Source organism: Microcaecilia unicolor, chromosome 1 (genome assembly GCF_901765095.1).
Source record: "Microcaecilia unicolor chromosome 1, aMicUni1.1, whole genome shotgun sequence".
Lineage (NCBI taxonomy): Eukaryota > Metazoa > Chordata > Amphibia > Gymnophiona > Siphonopidae > Microcaecilia > Microcaecilia unicolor.
The window spans coordinates 687175192-687197121 of NC_044031.1; the positions used below are offsets into that span (position 1 = coordinate 687175192).

Genomic DNA, 21930 nt, shown 5'->3' on the forward strand with positions numbered 1-21930 from the left:
TTCAGTTAGGTATATACTAGGGCTATACCGAATATTCATATTCGATTTGGCCATAGTTAGTGCCCCAAATACATTATTCAGACTCAGCTGAATAGCGATTTAAATTCAAATGCAAATAATCCGGGGCTCTACTGTGCAAAATCCTACTGAAATAAACCCATGATCTCTGATTTCACATTGCTTCTTTTATTATTTGTTATGTTAAAACTCAGTGCCCTTTCTTTGTATTTGGCCAGATAATAATATTTTTCATTGTTTGTATTCTGCCGAATAGTAAAATATGCTTTTCGGTATAGCTCTAGTACGTACAAAGGCAAAACTAAGATACAATTGAAGATCACTTTTCCAAAACTCACTCAGTTGATTTTTTTTTTTTAAGCTTTGCAATTAATTTTGTTCATTGAGGCAAGATTCATTTACTGTACCTTATTCTTGTGCCAAAACCCATGGACTTAGTGAGTTTTGGCACAGGAATAAGCTACTGTAAATGAATCTTGCCTTGATGAATGAAATGAATCTTGGCTCATTCTTCAAGGACAAGCAAGCCTTCGTATTCTCACAGCTGGGTGATTGGAGTACGTAGGAGCCCTGCTTGATACATTGCAGGCTTGGGCTTTTCTCCTGCTGTCTTGAAGACACCTTGACAGCACTAGTCTCGCAGGTTTGCAGCAGCAAGCAGGTCACAGCTTGGCAAATGTTGAGAGTAATGGGCTACATGGCCTCAACACATGTCATCCCATGATACAGTTCCATTTGAGAGAGGCCCAGTGGACCCTAGCTTCTTAGTGGTGTCAAGCGGCTGGGAATTTAGAGGATGCAATCCAGATTCCACCAGAGTTACTCATGCCCTTCTCTTGTGGTCAGTGACTGTGGGACAACCATTCTAAATTCTGCCATCTAAGAAGGTGCTAACAACAAATGCGTCCAACCTAGGATGGGGAGCTCATGTAGATGGGCTTCACACATAGAAAACTTGGTCTGCTTAGGAAATGGATCTTCATATCAACCTCCTCGAGCTGAGGGCCATTTGGAACGCTCTAAAGGCTTTCAGTGAGAGGCTACAAAATCAAATTATTCTCATTCAAACAGACAACCGGGTTCCAATGTTCTGTGTAAGCAAGCAGGGGGTTACGGGTTCCTACTCCTTGTGTCAGTAAGCAGTGGGAATATTGCAGTGAGCCCTCCGTCACAGAATGGTACTTTGAGCTGCATACCTACCAGGAAAAGACAATTGCCTGGTGGACAGATTGAGCAGGGTTTTGCAATTGCACGAGTGGTCTGTCAGCATAGGCGTAGCACGCAACATCATCCGAGTATGGGTTACCCACTCAATGCATTTTTTTGTCACTCGTGTCAACAACAAAGTTTCCCAGTCCTTTTTCAGGCTCAGATCAGATACCTTTCTCCTACATTGGGGGAAGGGACTTGTATGCGTATCCTCCAATAGAGAAGACTGCTGAAACTCAAGCAAGACCAGGAAGCTATGATCCTACTTGTGCCTTACTGACCGAGGCAGATCTGGTTTCCTACTCTTCTGTTGTTAAGACGAGGCTTCTCCTCCCGCTCTCCAGCAGGCCTCACTGGCCTGTGGCTCCAGAGCAGACTCCGGTCGGTCTCTTCCCAGCACCCTGGGCACACCAACCTTCAGGATCCTAGGTACCTTGTTCACTCAGGGTGACCTTGTTCTTAATATGAAAATTAGATGTAGATTAGACAGTTCTCAACAACAGCATATTCATCAGGCAGCTCTTTATTCCAGCCCTCTGGGCACACTTCCTCTGGCTTAAACAGTTTCACAGGTCTTCCCACTGAGCCCTCACACACAGACACCTGGGCCCAGTGCTAACAGCCCCTCTGGCCTGAACATGATCTTCTATGAGGACAAGCAGGCTGCTTGTTCTCACGACTGGGTTGACGTCCACGGCAGCCCCCACCGACCGGAAGAAAACTTCGCGGGCGGTCCCGCACGCAGGGCACGCCCACCGCGCATGCGCGGCCGTCTTCCCGCCCGTGCGCGACCATTCCCGCTCAGTTTTTTTTCTATTCCGCGCTGGAGAGAGACGTGTTATCATCTCTCTCTTTATCAGCCCCGGAAACCAGATTGCGGCCTAGCCGCGGCTTTTTTTTCTGTTTGCCGTACGCGTTCGCGTATTTGTTCTATCAAATTTCAAAAAAAAAAAAAAAAAAAAAGAAAGAGTGTCCTCGTCGTTCTTAGCCGCGAGGGCGCTTCGTTGCGGCCTTGTGGCCGCGCGGTCATTTTCTTTTTTCGGGTGTTCTTTTCACCGCCACCATCGACGACTTTGACTTCGCCGACGCGATTTTTCCGTCGATGTCCTCGAAGGTCCCGAGTGGATTCAAAAAGTGTGGTCGGTGCGGCTGGCAGATCTTGCAGACCGATACTCATGCTTGGTGCCTCCAGTGCCTCGGGCCGGAGCATAATTCCAAGACGTGCACCTTGTGTCTCGGCTTGAGGAAGCGGACACAGGTGGCGAGGCAAGTTCTTCGGGACCGTCTTTTCGGAACTTGCGCCGGCCCTTTGACCTTGACGGCATCGGTGTCGACGGCCGGGTCTTCGGTACCGGTACCGATGTCGACGAAATCGGCACCAACCCTGGCACCGACCCCAGGAGTACAGGTACCGTTGGCCCGCCGGCCTGCCGGTGACGGCGGGGGTGAGCGGCCGCGCGGGCAGTCGGCCCCGGCCACTCCCTCTACCCAGGGCCATCGTGACCGAACCCTGTCGGATCCGATTCCTCGAGGCCGGGGGGGGTTTCTACCTCCTCTTCGTCTCTTCCGCCGAGCGGGGATGATGAGCATCGAAAGAAAGCAAAGAAACACCGTCATCGGTCGCCCACGGCGCACGGGACTGCCAGCTGCAGTACCTCGAGGGATGACTTGACGCCCAGGAAGCGGCAGTGCCGGGAGGAGCGTTCCCCCTCGGTTGAAGAGGTGTCACTGCGTCAGTCCGCGGGTACTTCGGTACCGTCTCCTGGACCCGAGCAGCTTCCGGCACCGACACCCACACCGGCCCCCCTGCCTTTCCCGACAGCGGGCCTCGACGAGTGCCTCCGAGGCATCCTTCCCGGGATCCTGGAAGGGCTGATGCGCCAGGCTCTGCCGGCACCGGGGGTGCTTGCGCCCCTGGCGCCGTTGATGGAGGCGCCGGTGTGCTCTGGCCCAATGCCGAGGCCGCCGACGCCGCTTGTGGCACCGGTGTTGACCGCCACGCAGGTGGAGTCCCCATCGATGGAGGGAGCTTCGTCCCCTACGGCGCCGGAGTCCACCGCTCGACGCCATCACCGAGGATGTGGTTCCTCGCAGTCGAGACGGGCCCGATTGAGGTCTGAGCTGAAAGAGTTCATGTCCGACACCGAGGAAGAGGAGGCCTCGTGGGTGGAGGAGGAGGACCCCAGATATTTCTCCTCAGAGGAGTCTGAGGGCCTTCCCTCCGACCCCACTCCTTCACCGGAGAGGAAGCTCTCGCCCCCTGAGAGCCTTTCCTTTGCCTCCTTTGTCAGGGATATGTCTATTTGCATTCCCTTTCCTGTGGTCACTGTGGATGAGCCGAGGGCGGAGATGCTCGAAGTCCTCGACTATCCATCACCACCTAGAGAGTCTTCCACGGTGCCGTTGCACAATGTCTTTAAGGAGACACTGCTGCGGAACTGGCTGAAGCCACTATCTAATCCCACCATCCCCAAGAAAGCGGAGTCCCAATACAGGATCCACTCAGACCCAGAGTTGATGCGGCCTCAATTGCCTCATGACTCGGCGGTCGTGGACTCTGCTCTCAAGAGAGCACGGAGTTCGAGGGATACCGCCTCGGCGCCCCCTGGGTGGGAGTCTCGCACTCTGGACTCGTTTGGGAGGAAGGCCTACTAATCGTCCATGCTCGTGACCCGCATCCAGTCATACCAGCTCTACATGAGCATTCACATGCGGAACAATGTGAGGCAACTGGCAGACCTGGTTGACTCAAGGAAGAGGAAGGAGGCAGACTATCTCCCTCCTCCAACCAAGGTAGGGGGGCTGGGAGGGGGTTTCTTCGTCGACTCAAGGGAGAGGAGGGAGGCAGGCTACCTCCTTTCTCCAACCAAGGTAGGGGGGCTGGGAGGGGGTTTCTTTTTGTACACTGGACCACCACTGAAGACAACGCTGGGTGGGGGGGGAGTTGGGGGGGGGGGCTGGAGGTCCACCGGACCTCCAGCCCCCCCTGTCGCTCGCTGGGAGGGAGGGTGGGCGGGGGTTTGGCTGGCGGCCACTAGACCACCAGGGACCATTTTTTCGGGGGGTTTGGGGGGGGCTAGATACCCACCGGATCTCCAGCCCTCCCTGAACCTGGGCGGATGGGATCGTCGGGGGCACCGGAGGTCCACCGGACCTCCAGCCCCCGTTTTTCTTTACTCGGGGCAGGGGTAGTCAGGGCCTGGTGGTCCCATGGACCTCCAGCCCCTGTGTTTGACAGGTTTGGGCTTTTGACAGCCCAGACCTGTCAAACAACTGCAGGAGGATGCGCTCGGCACAATTTGCCCGCACTTCTACCCCATGATCAGAGATAATTGCAGTGCTTACATTTGCATGCATTATCTCTGATCATCCTTGCGGTAAAGCCCTGTGCTGTTCCAGCACTATTTTTAGAGCGCTGTTAGGAACAGCGCAGGGCTTTTGATCATCTGCCTGAAAATATGTTCACCAGGCAATTCTTCTATTACTAAAAGTTGTATACAGCACTGTGCAGATGCATAGAAGAGAGTCTTTGTTCTGTGGAGCTTACACGCTAGTTATCAGACTAATACTGAGAATAGGTGGACAGTGAGGCTCAAATATGTCTACTGAAGTGTAGCATTTTTTTTTTCTCTCACCTTGTTTTCATCCATTGACAGAGCTGGTTGCAGTGGAATCTGTAGTAGAGTCTGTAATTGTAATTAAAACTTGTGTTGGAGGGGAAATAGAGCAAACTAGCTGCTGTTATTACCATTATTGTTACCATAGATAAACATCACCAGCCTACTAGCACACACGAGAGGCATCCTGGGGAGACCACCGTCAGACCATGGTGAACTTGCAATGTGATAACCAGAATTTGTGGGAGAGATGAGGAAAGGCAGGTTAGCAATTTAAAAAAGTGGATATTTAGCTGGGATTTGACTGTGATCAGGAAAAAGAGCCAGTTGCATCAATTCAGAAAGGTTGTTCAGGCATTTGGAGCAGTATAGAAAGCAGAAACCTGGATCTGGTGATGGAAGAGGAGGACACAGATAATTTACCTGATGAATAGGCTTCAGGAGAAGGTGCACATGATGATATGGTGAAAAATGATTAATGGGGAGCTGCAGAGTGAAGATACTTGTTTGAGAAGCTTGAACTAGATGTGGTAGAAGATATATAGAGCCATTGTAGCAAAAAAAAAAAAAAAATAATAATAATCACAATTTGAGCTCTTTAAGATTATGGTTTCTTGTTAGGGAAGAATAAAGTTTGAATTTGCATTTTAGAAGTTTCACTGTCTGAGATCATGTGCATTATGTTTGTCACTTTTCATTCTTTAGGTTATTGGTTCCCAAACCTGGTCCTGGATGCACCCCAGCTAGTCAGATTTTCAGGATATCAAAAATGAATATTCATGAGAGAGATTTGCATGCAGTGGAGGCAGTGCATGGAAATCCCTCATGAATATTTATTGTGGATATCCTGAAAACCTGACTGGCTGGGGTGCCTCCAGGACCAGGTTTGGGAGCCACTGCTTTAGGTAGCTTCTACCCATTGTTCTCAAACCAGTACTCTGGAACTCAGACAGCAAAGTTTTCAGGATCTCCACATTGAATATGTATGAGATAAATTTGCAGACAATGGAGGCAACGCATGCAAATTTATCTCATGCATATTCATTGTGAACATTCTGAAAACTTGTCTGGCTAGGGAGTCCCCAAGGACTGGGTTAAGCAAAATCGTTAACTGTAATTTCCTTGTTTGCTTTCCACCAGGTTGTAATTGAGACTCTCTCTGTTGGAGCAACAATGCTACTACCTCCATTAAGAGAGAGAATGGAATTATTGCATTCTCTTCTACCTCAAGGTCCTGACAGATGGGAAAGTCTATCAAAAGGACAGGTAAGATTTTGGTAACTATCCTACATAATTTAATTTGGGGTTTTAACCTAGTTTTTAAGTTAATGCTCAAATAAGCTTACAAAATTTGTAGTATTCAGGTGTATGCTATTCAGGGCCCCTGGTCTTCTGTGATGCTGTGGGAAGGGCTGTAACATCATCTGTTCCTTTCTGTGGAGTTGGTAGGTTCCTTTCATATTACAATGGAAGACCTGGGGTCAGGCCAGTTTATGGAGTTAACAGTTGCCCTTTAGTGCATTTACTTACCTCCCCCCCTTTCCCTGGCTTATTCCCTGCCTCTTGTGTTTAGAAGTGATGATGGCGGAGAAGGATGAGGTGAGTAGCAGTGCATTGGGCATATTATTGTTCTTTACCTCCTGGGGCAACTACTTATTGTGTGGATCACAGCAGCTGTGAGCGCTGAGCACAGAGGAAAACTCGCCTGACATACTGCCACTCACCACCACTTCATCTGCTCAGTCAACACGGGAGGTGGGAGAATTGATTAATGTAGGGATTTGGGGAGGGTTTGTGAGAACTGTGCATGCGTAGGAGTGCCTCCGACTTCTTTGCTACTCAGGTAGCATGGGTGGGGGCTTGGACAGCAGACTGCTGTTTTACCCTTCTCTGCCCCTCAGAAGGGAAAACACTTCAGCCGTAGAGATAAATCTCTTTGGCTGGAATAAGAGAGACAATTAGACTCAGATAAGGCGCAACCAAGTAAAAGTTTTCTACGAGGACAAGCAGGCTGCTTGTTCTCACTGATGGGTGACGTCCACGGCAGCCCCCTCCAATCAGAAACTTCACTAGCAAAGGCCTTTGCTAGTCCTCGCACGCCGATGCGCACCGCGCATGCGCGGCCGTCTTTCCGCCCGAACCGGCTCGTGTTCGTCAGTCTTCTTTTGTCCGCGCTCGGGACGGTCGTGTTTTACTGCCGTTTCGTGCCCCTCAAGTTGACCTCGCGCGTCTTCGTGATTTTCGCTAAAAAAAAAAAAAAAAAAAAGAGACCGATCGGTCTTTACCCTTTTCCCGTATTTCCAGCTTTTTCCCCGCGTAAGTTTCCTTTCGCTTTCGGGACCGGCCTATTTGGCCTCGATTCGGGTTTTTCTCCCTTCTTTTTGGTGCCCTTCGTCATCATCGCGAATTTTGATTTCGCCGGTGTGATTTTTCCGCCCATGTCATCGAAGTCTTCCAGCGGCTTCAAGAAGTGCACCCAGTGTGCCCGGGTAATCTCGCTCACTGATAGGCACGCTTCGTGTCTTCAGGGGCTGGGCACTGGCGAGGGAGTCCACCTCTCGACGCTCCTACCGTGGCCGTGTTTCCACAGAGTCGCGTCGGGCACGGCTTCAGACGCAGGTTCGTGAACTTGTGTCTGATACCGATGGTGAGGCCTCGTGGGAGGAGGACATCAGATATTTCTCTGACGAGGAGTCTGATGACCTTCCTTCTGACCCCACTCCCTCCCCTGAAAGGCAGCTTTCTCCTCCCGAGAGTCTGTCTTTCGTGGCCTTTGTCCGGGAAATGTCTACGGCCATCCCCTTCCCGGTGGTTGTGGAGGATGAGCCCAGGGCTGAAATGTTTGAGCTCTTGGACTATCCTTCTCCACCTAAGGAAGCGTCCACAGTACCCATGCATCATGTCCTAAAAAAGACATTGCTGGCGAACTGGACCAAGCCATTAACTAATCCCCACATTTCCAAGAAGATCGAATCCCAGTATCGGATCCATGGGGACCCAGAGCTGATGCGCACTCAGTTGCCTCACGACTCTGGTGTGGTGGATCTGGCCCTAAAGAAGGCTAAGAGTTCTAGAGAAAATGCTTCGGCGCCCCCCGGGCAAAGACTCCAGAACCTTAGACTCCTTTGGGAGGAAGACCTATCATTCCTCTATGCTCGTGGCCAAGATTCAGTCCTACCAGCTCTACACGAGCATCCATATGCGGAACAATGTGCGACAGTTGGCGGGCTTGGTGGACAAGCTCCCTCCTGAGCAAGCCAAGCCGTTTCAGGAGGTGGTCAGGCAGCTGAAGGCGTGCAGAAAATTCCTGGCCAGAGGGGTATATGATACCTTTGATGTTGCGTCCAGGGCCGCTGCTCAAGGTGTGGTGATGCGCAGACTCTCATGGCTGCGTGCCTCCTACCTGGAGAATAGGATCCAGCAGCGGATTGCGGACTCCCCTTGCCGAGCGGACAATATTTTTGGAGAAAACGTCGAACAGGTGGTAGAACAGCTCCACCAGCGGGATAACGCTTTCGACAAATTCTCCCACTGGCAGCCTTCAGCATCTACCTCCTCAGGTAGACGTTTTTATGGGGGAAGGAGGGCTGTTCCCTACTCTTCTGGTAAGCGTAGGTACAATCCTTCCTCTCGCCAGCCTGCGGCCCAGGCTAAGCCCCAGCGCGCTCGCTCTCGTCAGCAGCATGCGCCTCAGCAAGGCCATGTGGCTCCCCAGCAAAAGCAGGGGACGAGCTTTTGACTGGCTCCAGCAGAGCATAGCCGACATCAACGTGTCCGTGCCGGGCGATCTACCGGTCAGGGGGAGGTTGAATGTTTTTCACCAAAGGTGGCCTCTTATAACCTCCGACTGTTGGGTTCTGCAAATAGTCCGGCAAGGATACACCCTCAATTTGGCCTCCAAGCCTCCAAATTGCCCACAGGGAGCTCAGTCTTACAGCTTCCAGCACAAGCAGGTACTTGCAGAGGAACTCTCCGCCCTTCTCAGCGCCAATGCGGTCAAGCCCGTGCCATCCGGGCAAGAAGGGCTGGGATTCTATTCCAGGTACTTCCTTGTGGAAAAGAAAACAGGGGGGATGCGTCCCATCCTAGACCTAAGGGCCCTGAACAAATATCTCGTAAAGAAAAGTTCAGGATGCTTTCCCTGGGCACCCTTCTCCCCATGATTCAGGAAAACGATTGGCTATGCTCTCTGGACTTGAAGGACGCCTACACACACATCCCGATATTGCCAGCTCACAGGCAGTATCTGCGATTTCAGCTGGGCACACGTCACTTCCAGTACTGTGTGCTACCCTTTGGGCTCGCCTCTGCGCCCAGGGTGTTCACGAAGTGCCTGGCTGTAGTAGCAGCAGCGCTTCGCAGGCTGGGAGTGCATGTGTTCCCTTATCTCAACGATTGGCTGGTAAAGAACACATCCGAGGCAGGAGCTCTACAGTCCATGCAGATGACTATTCGCCTCCTGGAGCTACTGGGTTTGTGATAAATTATCCAAAGTCCCACCTTCTCCCAGTACAGAGACTCGAATTCATAGGAGCTCTGCTGGATTCTCGGACGGCTCGTGCCTATCTTCCGGAGACAAGGGCCAACAATCTGTTGTCCCTCGTCTCCAGGGTACAAGCGTCCCAGCAGATCACAGCTCGGCAGATGTTGAGATTGCTTGGCCACATGGCTTCCACAGTTCATGTGACTCCCATGGCTCGTCTTCACATGCGATCTGCTCAATAGACCCTAGCTTCCCAGTGGTTTCAAGCTGCTGGGGATCTAGAAGACGTGATCCACCTGTCCACAAGTTTTCTCAAATCCCTGTATTGGTGGACGATTTGGTCCAATTTGACTCTGGGACGCCTTTTCCAAATTCCTCAGCCACAAAAAGTGCTGACTACGGATGCGTCTCTCCTGGGTTGGGGAGCTCATGTCGATGGGCTTCACACCCAGGGAAGCTGGTCCCTCCAGGAACGCGATTTGCAGATCAATCTCCTGGAGTTACGAGCGGTCTGGAACGCTCTGAAGGCTTTCAGAGATCGGCTGTCCCACCAAATTATCCAAATTCAGACAGACAACCAGGTTGCCATGTATTACATCAACAAGCAGGGGGGCACCGGATCTCGCCCCCTATGTCAGGAGGCCGTCAGCATGTGGCTGTGTGCTCACCGTTATGGCATGTTGCTTCCAAGCCACATATCTGGCAGGCGTAAACAACAGTCTGGCCGACAGGTTGAGCAGGATTATGCAACCTCACGAGTGGTCGCTCAACTCCAGAGTAGTGCGCCAGATCTTCCAGGTGTGGGGCACCCCCTTGGTAGATCTCTTTGCATCTCGAGCCAACCACAAGGTCCCTCAGTTCTGTTCCAGACTTCAGGCCCATGGCAGACTGGCATCGGATGCCTTCTTCCTGGATTGGGGGGAAGGCCTGCTGTATGCTTATCCTCCCATACCTCTGGTGGGGAAGACTTTGTTGAAACTCAAGCAAGACCGAGGCACCATGATTCTGATTGCTCCTTTTTGGCCGCGTCAGATCTGGTTCCCTCTTCTTCTGGAGTTGTCCTCTGAAGAACCGTGGAGATTGGAGTGTTTTCCGACCCTCATCACAGAGGACGAAGGGGCGCTTCTGCATCCCAACCTCCAGTCTCTGGCTCTCACGGCCTGGATGTTGAGAGCGTAGACTTTGCCTCTTTGGGTCTGTCGGAGGGTGTCTCCCGTGTCTTGCTTCCAGAAAAGATTCCACTAAGAGGAGTTACTTCTTTTTATGGAGGAGGTTTGCCGTCTGGTGTGACAGCAAGGCCTTAGATCCTCGCTCCTGTCCTACACAGACCCTGCTTCTGCACTTGTCTGAGTCTGGTCTCAAGACCAACTCGGTAAGGGTTCACCTTAGCACAATCAGTGCATACCATTACTGTGTGGAAGGTAAGCCGATCTCAGGACAGCCTTTAGTTGTTCACTTCATGAGAGGTTTGCTTTTGTCAAAGCCCCCCGTCAAACCTCCTACAGTGTTATGGGATCTCAATGTCGTTCTCACCCAGCTGATGAAACCTCCTTTTGAGCCACTGAACTCCTGCCATCTGAAGTACTTGACCTGGAAGGTCATTTTCTTGGTGGCAGTTACTTCAGCTCGTGGAGTCAGTGAGCTTCAGGCCCTGGTAGCCCAGGCCCCTTACACCAGATTTCTTCATAATAGAGTAGTCCTCCGCACTCACCCTAAGTTCTTGCCGAAGGTAGTGTTGGAGTTCCATCTGAACCAGTCAGTTGTCTTGCCAACATTCTTTCCCCGTCCTCATACCTGCCCTGCTGAACGTCAGCTGCACACATTGGACTGCAAAAGAGCATTGGCCTTCTATCTGGAGCGGACACAGGCCAACAGAAAATCCGCCCAATTGTTTGTTTCTTTTGATCCCAACAGGAGGGGAGTGGCTGTGGGGAAACGCACCATTTCAAATTGGCTAGCAGGTTGCATTTCCTTCACTTACGCCCAGGCTGGGCTGGCTCTTGAGGGTCATGTCACGGCTCATAATGTTAGAGCCATGGCTGCGTCAGTGGCCCACTTGAAGTCAGCCACTATTGAAGAGATCTGCAAAGCTGCGACGTGGTCATCTGTCCACACATTCACATCTCATTACTGCCTGCAGCAGGATACCCGACGCGACAGTCGTTTCGGGCAGTCAGTGCTTCAGAATCTGTTCAGGGTTTAGAATCCAACTCCACCCCCCTAGGCTCATGTTTATTCTGTTCCAGGCTACACTCTCAGTTAGTTGGATTAGTTGTTAGGTCAACCTCAGTTACGTCCTCGCCGTTGCGAGGCCCAATTGACCATGTTTGTTGTTTTGAGTGAGCCTGGGGGCTAGGTATACCCCATCAGTGAGAACAAGCAACCTGCTTGTCCTCGGAGAAAGCGAATGCTACATACCTGTAGAAGGTATTCTCCGAGGACAGCAGGCTGATTGTTCTCACAAACCCGCCCGCCTCCCCTTTGGAGTTGTGTCTTCTCTTGTCTTTGTCTTGCTACATACGGGACTGACGAACACGAGCCGGTTCGGGCGGGAAGACGGCCGCGCATGCGCGATGCGCATCGGCGCACGAGGACTAGCAAAGGCCTTTGCTAGTGAATTTTCCGATTGGAGGGGGCTGCCGTGGACGTCACCCATCAGTGAGAACAATCAGCCTGCTGTCCTCGGAGAATACCTTCTACAGGTATGTAGCATTCTCTTTATTGGTATTTCTCTAAGTCCTTACATAAAGAATTGTTCCCTCTGGAGCAGTGTTGTCACACAGCCAAACAAGATGCTAAGGCTGAACAATAAGGCTGCTGAGCTAGGCTTTCTCATTCTGTACTTTTATACTGTTTTAAGTTTCATTTCTGCTAAATCATGTGATTCATCTTATTCTTCCTTTTGTACCTAAAAAGGAATTTCCTGTTCCTGTTTTCTTCAGTATACGAAAAAGGTTATTTCCTTTATTGTACCAGCCTCTCCAGCTTCTATTCACATGCACACTACGTGCTCATTGGCTAATTCCCTTACATCATACACGTGATCCCAGCATGCAACTTGCTTTAGCTTGAAACACCTGGCTTCTTCTCTAAACACATTTGTCAGGAAACATTTCCTTCTTTGGAGGGAGTCCTCAGCCTCACTCACCATCAAGGTTATATCAGTTTGTGTCTGCCATATATGGGCTGCATAGCTTCAGTTCCTCATGCGTTTCTCCTTGTCATGTGATTTACAAGATGTGCATACCAATATTTTCAATTTAGTAAGAAATAAAGCTCATGCACTCAATGTACAAGTAATAGGGATAAACGAAACTTATGCTGATGATAGCAGATCTGAGTTCTTGCAGGCCAGGCCTGCAGACCAAGGATAGGGAGGATTATACACCACTTCGGCTGATGGCGCTTAGGCATCCCCACCAGCCATCCCACGGGTGCCACATTTTTGTCTGCAGGGAATAGAAAGGTACGCGTATTGCAAAATGTTTTTTACATATATACTTCTTTTCCGTAAACTATACATGGGTTCGGTTATATTAGTATGTCGGTTACAAATATGAGAATATGCAAAATATTTCAAAATTATTCAAACGTTTGGTCATTTTGCTACAACAGTTTAGAAGTTTTGCCACAGAATTTACCTGAAGTATCACAGGAAACTGGGGGCTGTGCTCTGAGAACATTTGTAAACCCAATAAATAATAATGAGAATTCCATTACGTAGCTTCCCACTATTCCAGAACCTGTGGGGACCAGTTCACCAACTAGACCAGGAGCAAATGACTCCAAACCAGAGGCTGAAAATGTGTCCATCCACCTGCTGGAGACAGAAAATACTGAGAAACTGGAGATGCCATGAGAAAGATGTCTCGGCTCAGTTTTCATTTCTCGATTTCCACTGCTACTTGATGGACACAACTATCCACACTGGTTATGGAATAGTGGAAAGAACTAAAGGAAAGAAAATTATCAGGTATAACCTAATTTCTCCTTACAAGTTATTAACAGGTTACCCCTGTTTAATTGAAACCAGTCTTATGCAATAAAAAACCTATAAATTAATACATTCTCTGTTTCTTGAGAGACAATTATATATGAAGTAAGAATAGTAAGACTGCTTCAGAATCAATGTGTAGCTGTAGTTCCTTAGCACAGTTAATTGGCTAATACAATTTGATACTTCAGTAACAGAGTAACAAGTAAACCATCCTGCAAAATAAATCTGCACTTGCCTGTTCCTCAGACTTTTTAGCGGAGTCCTTGTTTGGTCTAATCAATCAGTGTCCACTGGAAATCTTAATACCATTTGCAAAAAGACAAGCTTTCCTAATATCCACTCTTCACTATCATATGGGAAAACATTGGACAGAACTGGCCACAAGACTGATCATTGAGGCATTTCTAAATAAATCTGATGTTTTTGGAGTGAAATTTGTTTGCTACCCTCTCTCTTTCTCCTGACCCAGTCAAGCACCTAGGGTTCCCCCCCTAGAATGTTTCCCATACCTATGAGATTGTCATCTTTACAATATTTGTTAAAAACCTTTATTGAATTCAAGTATACCTACATCTAGCATTCACCCTAACCTAATTATGTGTTTAAACACCCACTTAAAACAATTGATAGATTTGCTTGACACAATCTCAAACTAGTAAAAAAAAAAAATGTTGCTTTAGATCCTGTAATCTGCTGGATTCAAAACACTTTTTTTTGACAGTGATTCCACTAATTTGCCGTCACTGGGATCTGACTCCAGTGGTTACAGGCTTCCTCTGTAGTTCTGCAAAAGGGATGACATTGATCTTTTTTCCAGGTCTTCTGTCTTCATTAACAGACTCTAGCAGGCACTGCAGGATCTAGTTTAGTCTTCCCACCCACCCCAGGAGAACTCTTCGTTTATAGTCAGTTATTGTAATTAGGGTAACAAGCAAGGAGTGCTCTTACAGTTTTAAATACATTTCATTACCATCTAAGAAGGAAACACTTTTATTTCATTTTTATTTTAGGCTAATATCCTTTATACTGTAGCAAGTTTTAAATTATTGAAAAACTCAAAATTGCTAAGATGGAGTTAGCAGTCCAGCAGCGAGAGGGGTGCTATCCAGTCTTTTGCATTGAGCGTCACATGTATGTTTATCTCCCAGTTGGTGAGATGTCATATGTGTGTGCCCGATGCAAAGAGCTCCTAGCTCTTAGAGAACGTGTCCGTTCTCTTGAAGCTAGAGTAGCAGATTTGGTGGAGCTGAGGGAGACAGAGAGGTACAGAGAGGAGACCTACAGGGATGTTGTAGAGAAGTCCCACCTCCAGTCTGGTAGTCCTTGTGCTACCTTGGAGGAGGGAGGTCTCCTAGAAGGAGAGCATCACCATGGTGAAGTAGAAAGCACTCCTGTAGCCAGGACCTGCCCACCAGGGGATGTACTGTCCTCTTGCACCGAGGATTTGTCTCCAAGTGCTGCCCGGGAGGAAAGGGTTAGGACAGCTGTTGTAGTTGGTGATTCGATCATTAGGCATATAGATAGCTGGGTGACTGGTGGACATGAGGATCACCTGGTGTCTTGCCTGCCTGGTGCGAAGGTAGCGGATCTCACGCGTCACCTAGATAGGATTTTAGATAGTGCTGGGGAGGAGTCGGCTGTCTTGGTACATGTGGGTACTAATGACGTAGGAAAATGTGGGAGAGTGGTTCTGGAAGCCAAATTTAGGCTCTTAGGTAGAAAGCTCAAATTCAGAACCTCTAGGGTAGCATTTTCTGAAATGCTACCTGTTCCACGTGCAGGGCCCAAGAGACAGGCAGAGCTCCGGAGTCTCAGTGCATGGATGAGACAATGGTGCAGGGAGGAGGGTTTTAGATTTGTTAGGAACTGGGCAACATTCTGTGGAAGGGGGAGCCTATTCCGAAAGGATGGGCTCCACCTTAACCAGGGTAGGACCAGGCTGCTGGCATCGGCGTTTAAGAAGGAGATAGAGCAGCTTTTAAACTAGAAACGGGGGGAATGCCGACAGTCTCTCAAAAGCGCATGGTTCGGAATAAGATATCTTTCAAAGATATCACTAATTCTCCGATGACAAGCAGGCTGCTTGCTCTCACGACTGGGTTGACGTCCACGGCAGCCCCCACCAACCGGAACAAAAACTTCGCAGGCGGTCCCGCACGCAGGGCACGCCCACCGCGCATGCGCAGCTGTCTTCCCGCCCGTGCGCGACCGTTCCCGCTCAGTTTTTTTCGATTCCGCGCTGGAGAGAGACGTGTTACCGTCTCTCTCTTGGTCAGCCCCGGAAACCGGATCGCGGCCTAGCCACAAATTTTCTCTTCTTTTATCGTGCGCGTTCGCGCCTCTTTTCTTTATCTTCTGTGTTTAAAAAAAAAAAAAAAGTTGATTTGTCTCCTCGTCGTCTTAGCCGCGGGGGCGCCTCGTTGCGGCCTTGTGGCCGCGCGGTCGTTTCTTTTTCGGGTGTGCTTTTCACTGCCACCATCGACGACTTTGACTTCGCCGACGCGATTTTTCCGTCGATGTCCTCGAAGGTCCCGAGTGGATTCAAAAAGTGTGGTCGGTGCGGCCGGCAGATCTCGCAAACTGATACCCACGCTTGGTGCCTCCAGTGCCTTGGCACAGAGCATAATACCAAGACGTGCACCTTGTGTCTCGGCTTGCGAAAGCGGACACAGGTGGCGAGGCAAGTTCGTCGGGACCAACTTTTTGGAACTTGCGCCGGCCCTTCGACGGCATCGGTGTCGACGGCTGGATCTTCGGTACCGGTACCGATGTCGACGAAATCGGCACCGACGATGGCATCGACCCCCAGGAGCACAGGTACCGTTGGCCCGCCGGACCACCGGCGACGGCGGGGGTGAGCGGCCGCACGGGCAGTCGGCCCCGGCCACTCCTTCTACCCAGGGCCATCGGGACCGAACCCTGTCAGACCTGATCCCTCGAGGCCTGGGGGGGGGGGGGGTTCTACCTCCTCTTCATCTCTGCCACTGAGCGCCGATGATGGGCACCGAAAGAAGACCAAGAAACATCGTCATCGGTCGCTCACGGCACACGGGACTACTAGTTCCGGCGCCTCCAGAGATGACTCGACGCCGAGGAAGCGGCAGTGCTGAGAGGAGCGTTCCCCCTCGGTCGAAGAGGTGTCGCTGCGTCTGTCCATGGGTGCTTCGGTACCGTCTCCTGGACCCGAGCAGCTTCCGGCCCCAGCACGCACACCGGCCCCCCTGCCTTTCCCGACAGCAGGCCTTGACGAGTGCCTCCGAGCCATCCTTCCAGGGATTCTGGAAGGGCTGATGTGCCAGGCCTTGCCGGCACCGGGGGTGCTTGCACCCCCGGCGCCGTTGATGGAGCCGCCGGCATGCTCTAGCCCAATGCTGAGGCCTCCGACACTGACGCCGCTTGCGGTACCGGTGTCGACCGCCACGCAGGTGGAATCCCCGTCGACGTCGATGGAGGGAGCTTCATCCCCGCCGGCACGGGAGTCCACCGCTCGACGCCATCATCGAGGACATGGTTCCTTGCAGTCGAGACGGGCCCGGTTCAGGTCTGAGCTGCAAGAGCTCATGTTTGACACCGAGGAAGAGGCCTCGTGGGGGGAGGAGGAGGACCCCAGATATTTCTCCTCAGAGGAGTCTGAGGGCCTTCCCTCCGACCCCACTCTTTCACCGGAGAGGAAGCTCTCGCCCACTGAGAGCCTCTCCTTTGCCTCCTTCGTCAGGGATATGTCTATATGCATTCCCTTCCCCGTGGTCTCTGTGGATGAGCCGAGGGCTGAGTTGCTCAAGGTCCTCGATTATCCATCACAAAGAGAGTCTTCCACGGTACCATTGCACAATGTCCTCAAAGAGACACTGCTTCGGAACTGGCTGAAGCCATTATCTAACCCCACCATTCCCAAGAAAGCGGAGTCCCAATACAGAATCCACTCTGACCCAGAGTTGATGTGGCCCCAATTGCCTCATGACTCGGCGGTAGTGGACTCGGCTCTCAAGAGGGCACGGAGTTCGAGGGATACCGCCTCGGCGCCCCCTGGGCGGGAGTCTCGCACTCTGGACTCGTTTGGGAGGAAGGCCTACCAATATTCCATGCTCGTGACCCGCGTCCAGTCGTACCAGCTCTACACGAGCGTTCACCTGCGGAACAATGTGAAGCAACTGGCGGACCTGGTCGATAAGCTCCCTCCGGAGCAGTCCAGGCCTTTTCAGGAGGTGGTCAGGCAGCTGAAGGCATGTAGAAAGTTCCTGTCCAGGGGTATATACAGTGGGGGAAATAAGTATTTGATCCCTTGCTGATTTTGTAAGTTTGCCCACTGACAAAGACATGAGCAGCCCATAATTGAAGGGTAGGTTATTGGTAACAGTGAGAGATAGCACATCACAAATTAAATCCGGAAAATCACATTGTGGAAAGTATATGAATTTATTTGCATTCTGCAGAGGGAAATAAGTATTTGATCCCCCACCAACCAGTAAGAGATCTGGCCCCTACAGACCAGGTAGATGCTCCAAATCAACTCGTTACCTGCATGACAGACAGCTGTCGGCAATGGTCACCTGTATGAAAGACACCTGTCCACAGACTCAGTGAATCAGTCAGACTCTAACCTCTACAAAATGGCCAAGAGCAAGGAGCTGTCTAAGGATGTCAGGGACAAGATCATACACCTGCACAAGGCTGGAATGGGCTACAAAACCATCAGTAAGACGCTGGGCGAGAAGGAGACAACTGTTGGTGCCATAGTAAGAAAATGGAAGAAGTACAAAATGACTGTCAATCGACAAAGATCTGGGGCTCCACGCAAAATCTCACCTCGTGGGGTATCCTTGATCATGAGGAAGGTTAGAAATCAGCCTACAACTACAAGGGGGGAACTTGTCAATGATCTCAAGGCAGCTGGGACCACTGTCACCACGAAAACCATTGGTAACACATTACGACATAACGGATTGCAATCCTGCAGTGCCCGCAAGGTCCCCCTGCTCCGGAAGGCACATGTGACGGCCCGTCTGAAGTTTGCCAGTGAACACCTGGATGATGCCGAGAGTGATTGGGAGAAGGTGCTGTGGTCAGATGAGACCAAAATTGAGCTCTTTGGCATGAACTCAACTCGCCGTGTTTGGAGGAAGAGAAATGCTGCCTATGACCCAAAGAACACCGTCCCCACTGTCAAGCATGGAGGTGGAAATGTTATGTTTTGGGGGTGTTTCTCTGCTAAGGGCACAGGACTACTTCACCGCATCAATGGGAGAATGGATGGGGCCATGTACCGTACAATTCTGAGTGACAACCTCCTTCCCTCCGCCAGGGCCTTAAAAATGGGTCGTGGCTGGGTCTTCCAGCACGACAATGACCCAAAACATACAGCCAAGGCAACAAAGGAGTGGCTCAGGAAGAAGCACATTAGGGTCATGGAGTGGCCTAGCCAGTCACCAGACCTTAATCCCATTGAAAACTTATGGAGGGAGCTGAAGCTGCGAGTTGCCAAGCGACAGCCCAGAACTCTTAATGATTTAGAGATGATCTGCAAAGAGGAGTGGACCAAAATTCCTCCTGACATGTGTGCAAACCTCATCATCAACTACAGAAGACGTCTGACCGCTGTGCTTGCCAACAAGGGTTTTGCCACCAAGTATTAGGTCTTGTTTGCCAGAGGGATTAAATACTTATTTCCCTCTGCAGAATGCAAATAAATTCATATACTTTCCACAATGTGATTTTCCGGATTTAATTTGTGATGTGCTATCTCTCACTCAGGGGCGTAGCTGCGTGGGGCCTCGGGGGCCAAGGCCCCCGCATTCCTCTCTCAGGCCCCCTCTACTGTGGTGGCCAATCAGGTGCCTGATTTTAAGAACCACGTCAAGAAAATTCAATTTGCTGCCGCTGCTGCTGTTTTAAACTAAGGGCATAATTTCTCACATGGTCCTGTAGGAGTGGACAAGCTTGTCTCCTGTTACAGTCCAGCTTCACAGCAACACTAGTAATTACCTTTGTGGCCCCCACACACCGGCTCCTGCACACCCCTGTGATCAGAACGTCACTCACAGCCACTGTGCTTCCTGAGCTACAAGCAACCTCGAGTGATCCACAAAGAGCCCTGCCCCCACAGCACGATCGGACGTAGGCACCCGCACAACACTACTCACGAGGCTGGCATGCGCAGCTGTTTTAATTAAGAAGGAAGCCTCTCCTGTGCGGTGCTGCCTGCCAGCGCTGTGAGTTGAGACCGCTTGAAGAAGAAGCAGGACTGCCCTGCCGCAAGACCCGCAATTCCGCAAATCTTCTTTAGATCGCCGACGGCGGCAGTGTTTCACTTAGGCTGTCTCTGGCCAATCTGCGTTTCTTCTGCAAGATCCTGCCCGCCGAAAAGAAGGGCGGGAACTGGAAGAGGGAAGGCCCCGTGGGTCAGCCGGAGACAGCCTGAGTGAAACGCTGCCACCATCGTCGGCAATTAATCTAAGGTAGGTTTGGAGGGCAGAGGCTCGGATGGGGTAAGAGATGACTGGACCCCAGGGTAGGGGGTGGCAGAGTAAAGTAAAATGAAGGAATAGTGAGGAGGGAAAGAGAAAATCTTCAAAATGAGGGTCAGGGATGAAGGAGATTGATGAGATAAGGTGCAGGAGAGACAGATATACCTTCTGGATTCTTGGAGAGGTGGGCAGGAAGAAGAGAAGAGAGACAGCGAGCTGCTGAACCTAAGAGAGAGGGACACATGCTGGCCCTGAGGTTGGGGGAGGGGTACAAGAGGGAAGGAAGAGAGAGTGAGAGATGCTGACTTCAGGGGTAGTAAAAGAAAAAAGAAAGACATGTGGTCCAGGGGAGGGGAAGAAGATAGAGACAGATATGCTGGCACTGGAAGGGGGCGGTAGTGTGGGAGAATATGGAAAAAGCAAGAGGAGAAGAAGGTGACTATGAGGAGGGATAAGGGACATGTTTGATGTAGGGGGGGGGGGGGGATATAGAGACACAGAGGAGGGTGATGGCCATGTGAAGGGGACAGAGACACAGAAGAGCAATGCTGGACAAGACAAGAATAGGAACAGAGAGAGTGGAGATGCTGAACATGGTGGAAGGATGGGGCAAAGAGACAGGGGAGATACTGGACAGGGCAGATAGGAACGCAGAGGGAAGATGGATGGTGAACATGGAGAAAGAAATGTCAAAATGGACAAGAAGACCATGGTAAGAGAGTTATAATTTAAAAAAGCAGAAACCAGTGGCTCAGACAACACAAATAGAAAAATAAAATGACGGACAACAAAGGTAGAACAAATATATTTTCTATTTATTTATTAGAATATGTTCGTTTTTGGAATGTATATCTGCCATATCTGGTGTAAGACATTGCTGGGACCTCTGAAAAAAATACTTACTTATTGGCCAGAAATCTCCAGCATAGCAGTGACAAATCTTCAGCTTTGTCATGGGCTACCCTTGGCATCTCTGCTCCCCCTCCATCGACAGCAGGAGAGCCATTAATAAGATGTCATCTCCTGCAGGACCAGTTTCATAATAGAAGCTGCAAAATCTCACAGCTCTTATCGTGAGACTAGTTCTGTGCCTTTTTATTTTTATTTCTCCTGTGTTGTTCTGCTTATAGAGAATGTGATTTCTCAGTGTTTCCTGTTCTAATTTTTAGTCTTTTATTCTGTAATTAGTGAGGGTTAATCTGTGTTCTGCATGTGACCAAGGTGAGAGATTTGCAGGTATATAGTTTGTGTGTGGATCCATAAGAGTCTGACTTGTTTGGTTTTTCCAATAGGAAGCATATTGATGTTCTATATTTTTACTGCTGCCTTTGTAAAGGTGCAGTTATTAGTATTTGTGTGTTTTAGAATTGGTGCTGTTTAGTTTGCTACATGGGCTCTGAGAAGCATCTTTGCAGGATTTACAGTTATTTCATAAAGTATGTGGCATTGAAGAGTTTTTGTGTAGCCATTATTGAGGTGCTGCCAGAATTTCTGGTGAGTGATGGGTAGCGGAAGCATTGACAGGGTCAAAACTGCTGCTTTGTGCATGTGACTTCTGCTGCACATGGTGTCATTATATTATGCTTCCACTACCCACGTTTTAGGAGGTAAGGATCTTCGGTGTTTATCACAAAATTTATGGAAGTTGATTATGATTTTAGCTTCCAAGAGAGACAAAGTTCCTGACAGTGTTCCCAAGAAAACATCTAGTCACCCAGTCTGCCCAGTTATGTTGTCCACACTGCTATGGACACTTCTCAGCTGCTATCACAGTGAGACCATTTCAAAGAATTTCCCTATTTTATATTTGTTACAAAGCAAAGTAGAGGGATATGTCCCATTGCAGTAATTATTTATCATCTGTGTTGAGAAGGTGACCAGACTCAGGTCTGCTATAATGGCAAAGTTTAAGTTATGGGATAATGCAGCTTTATTTTAAAATGACAGTTTCCAAAGTTTCCATGTGTGTATGTGGCTTATGTTGATTGATGTAGGACAGATTGTTTGCTTAGAAATCCGTTATCAAGTGCACTGTAAGGCATTATTTAGGATTATACCAAGCACTACTCACACTTATATGTCTAGTGCCCCCTCAAGTTAACTCTGGCCCCCCCAAAATGTCAATTCTGCATACGCCCCTGC

The 21930-nt window shown here is 50.0% G+C and overlaps 1 protein-coding gene across 1 annotated transcript in view; it reads left to right on the forward strand.

The window, feature by feature from the left end:
- Window positions 1–21930, forward strand: part of HERC1 (HECT and RLD domain containing E3 ubiquitin protein ligase family member 1) — a 736289-nt gene that overhangs the window by 110624 nt on the left and 603735 nt on the right. Inside the window, exon 14 of the mRNA XM_030188195.1 lies at window positions 5985–6110. Coding sequence (XP_030044055.1) covers window positions 5985–6110 — 126 coding nt within the window. The remainder of the gene's footprint in view (window positions 1–5984; window positions 6111–21930) is intronic.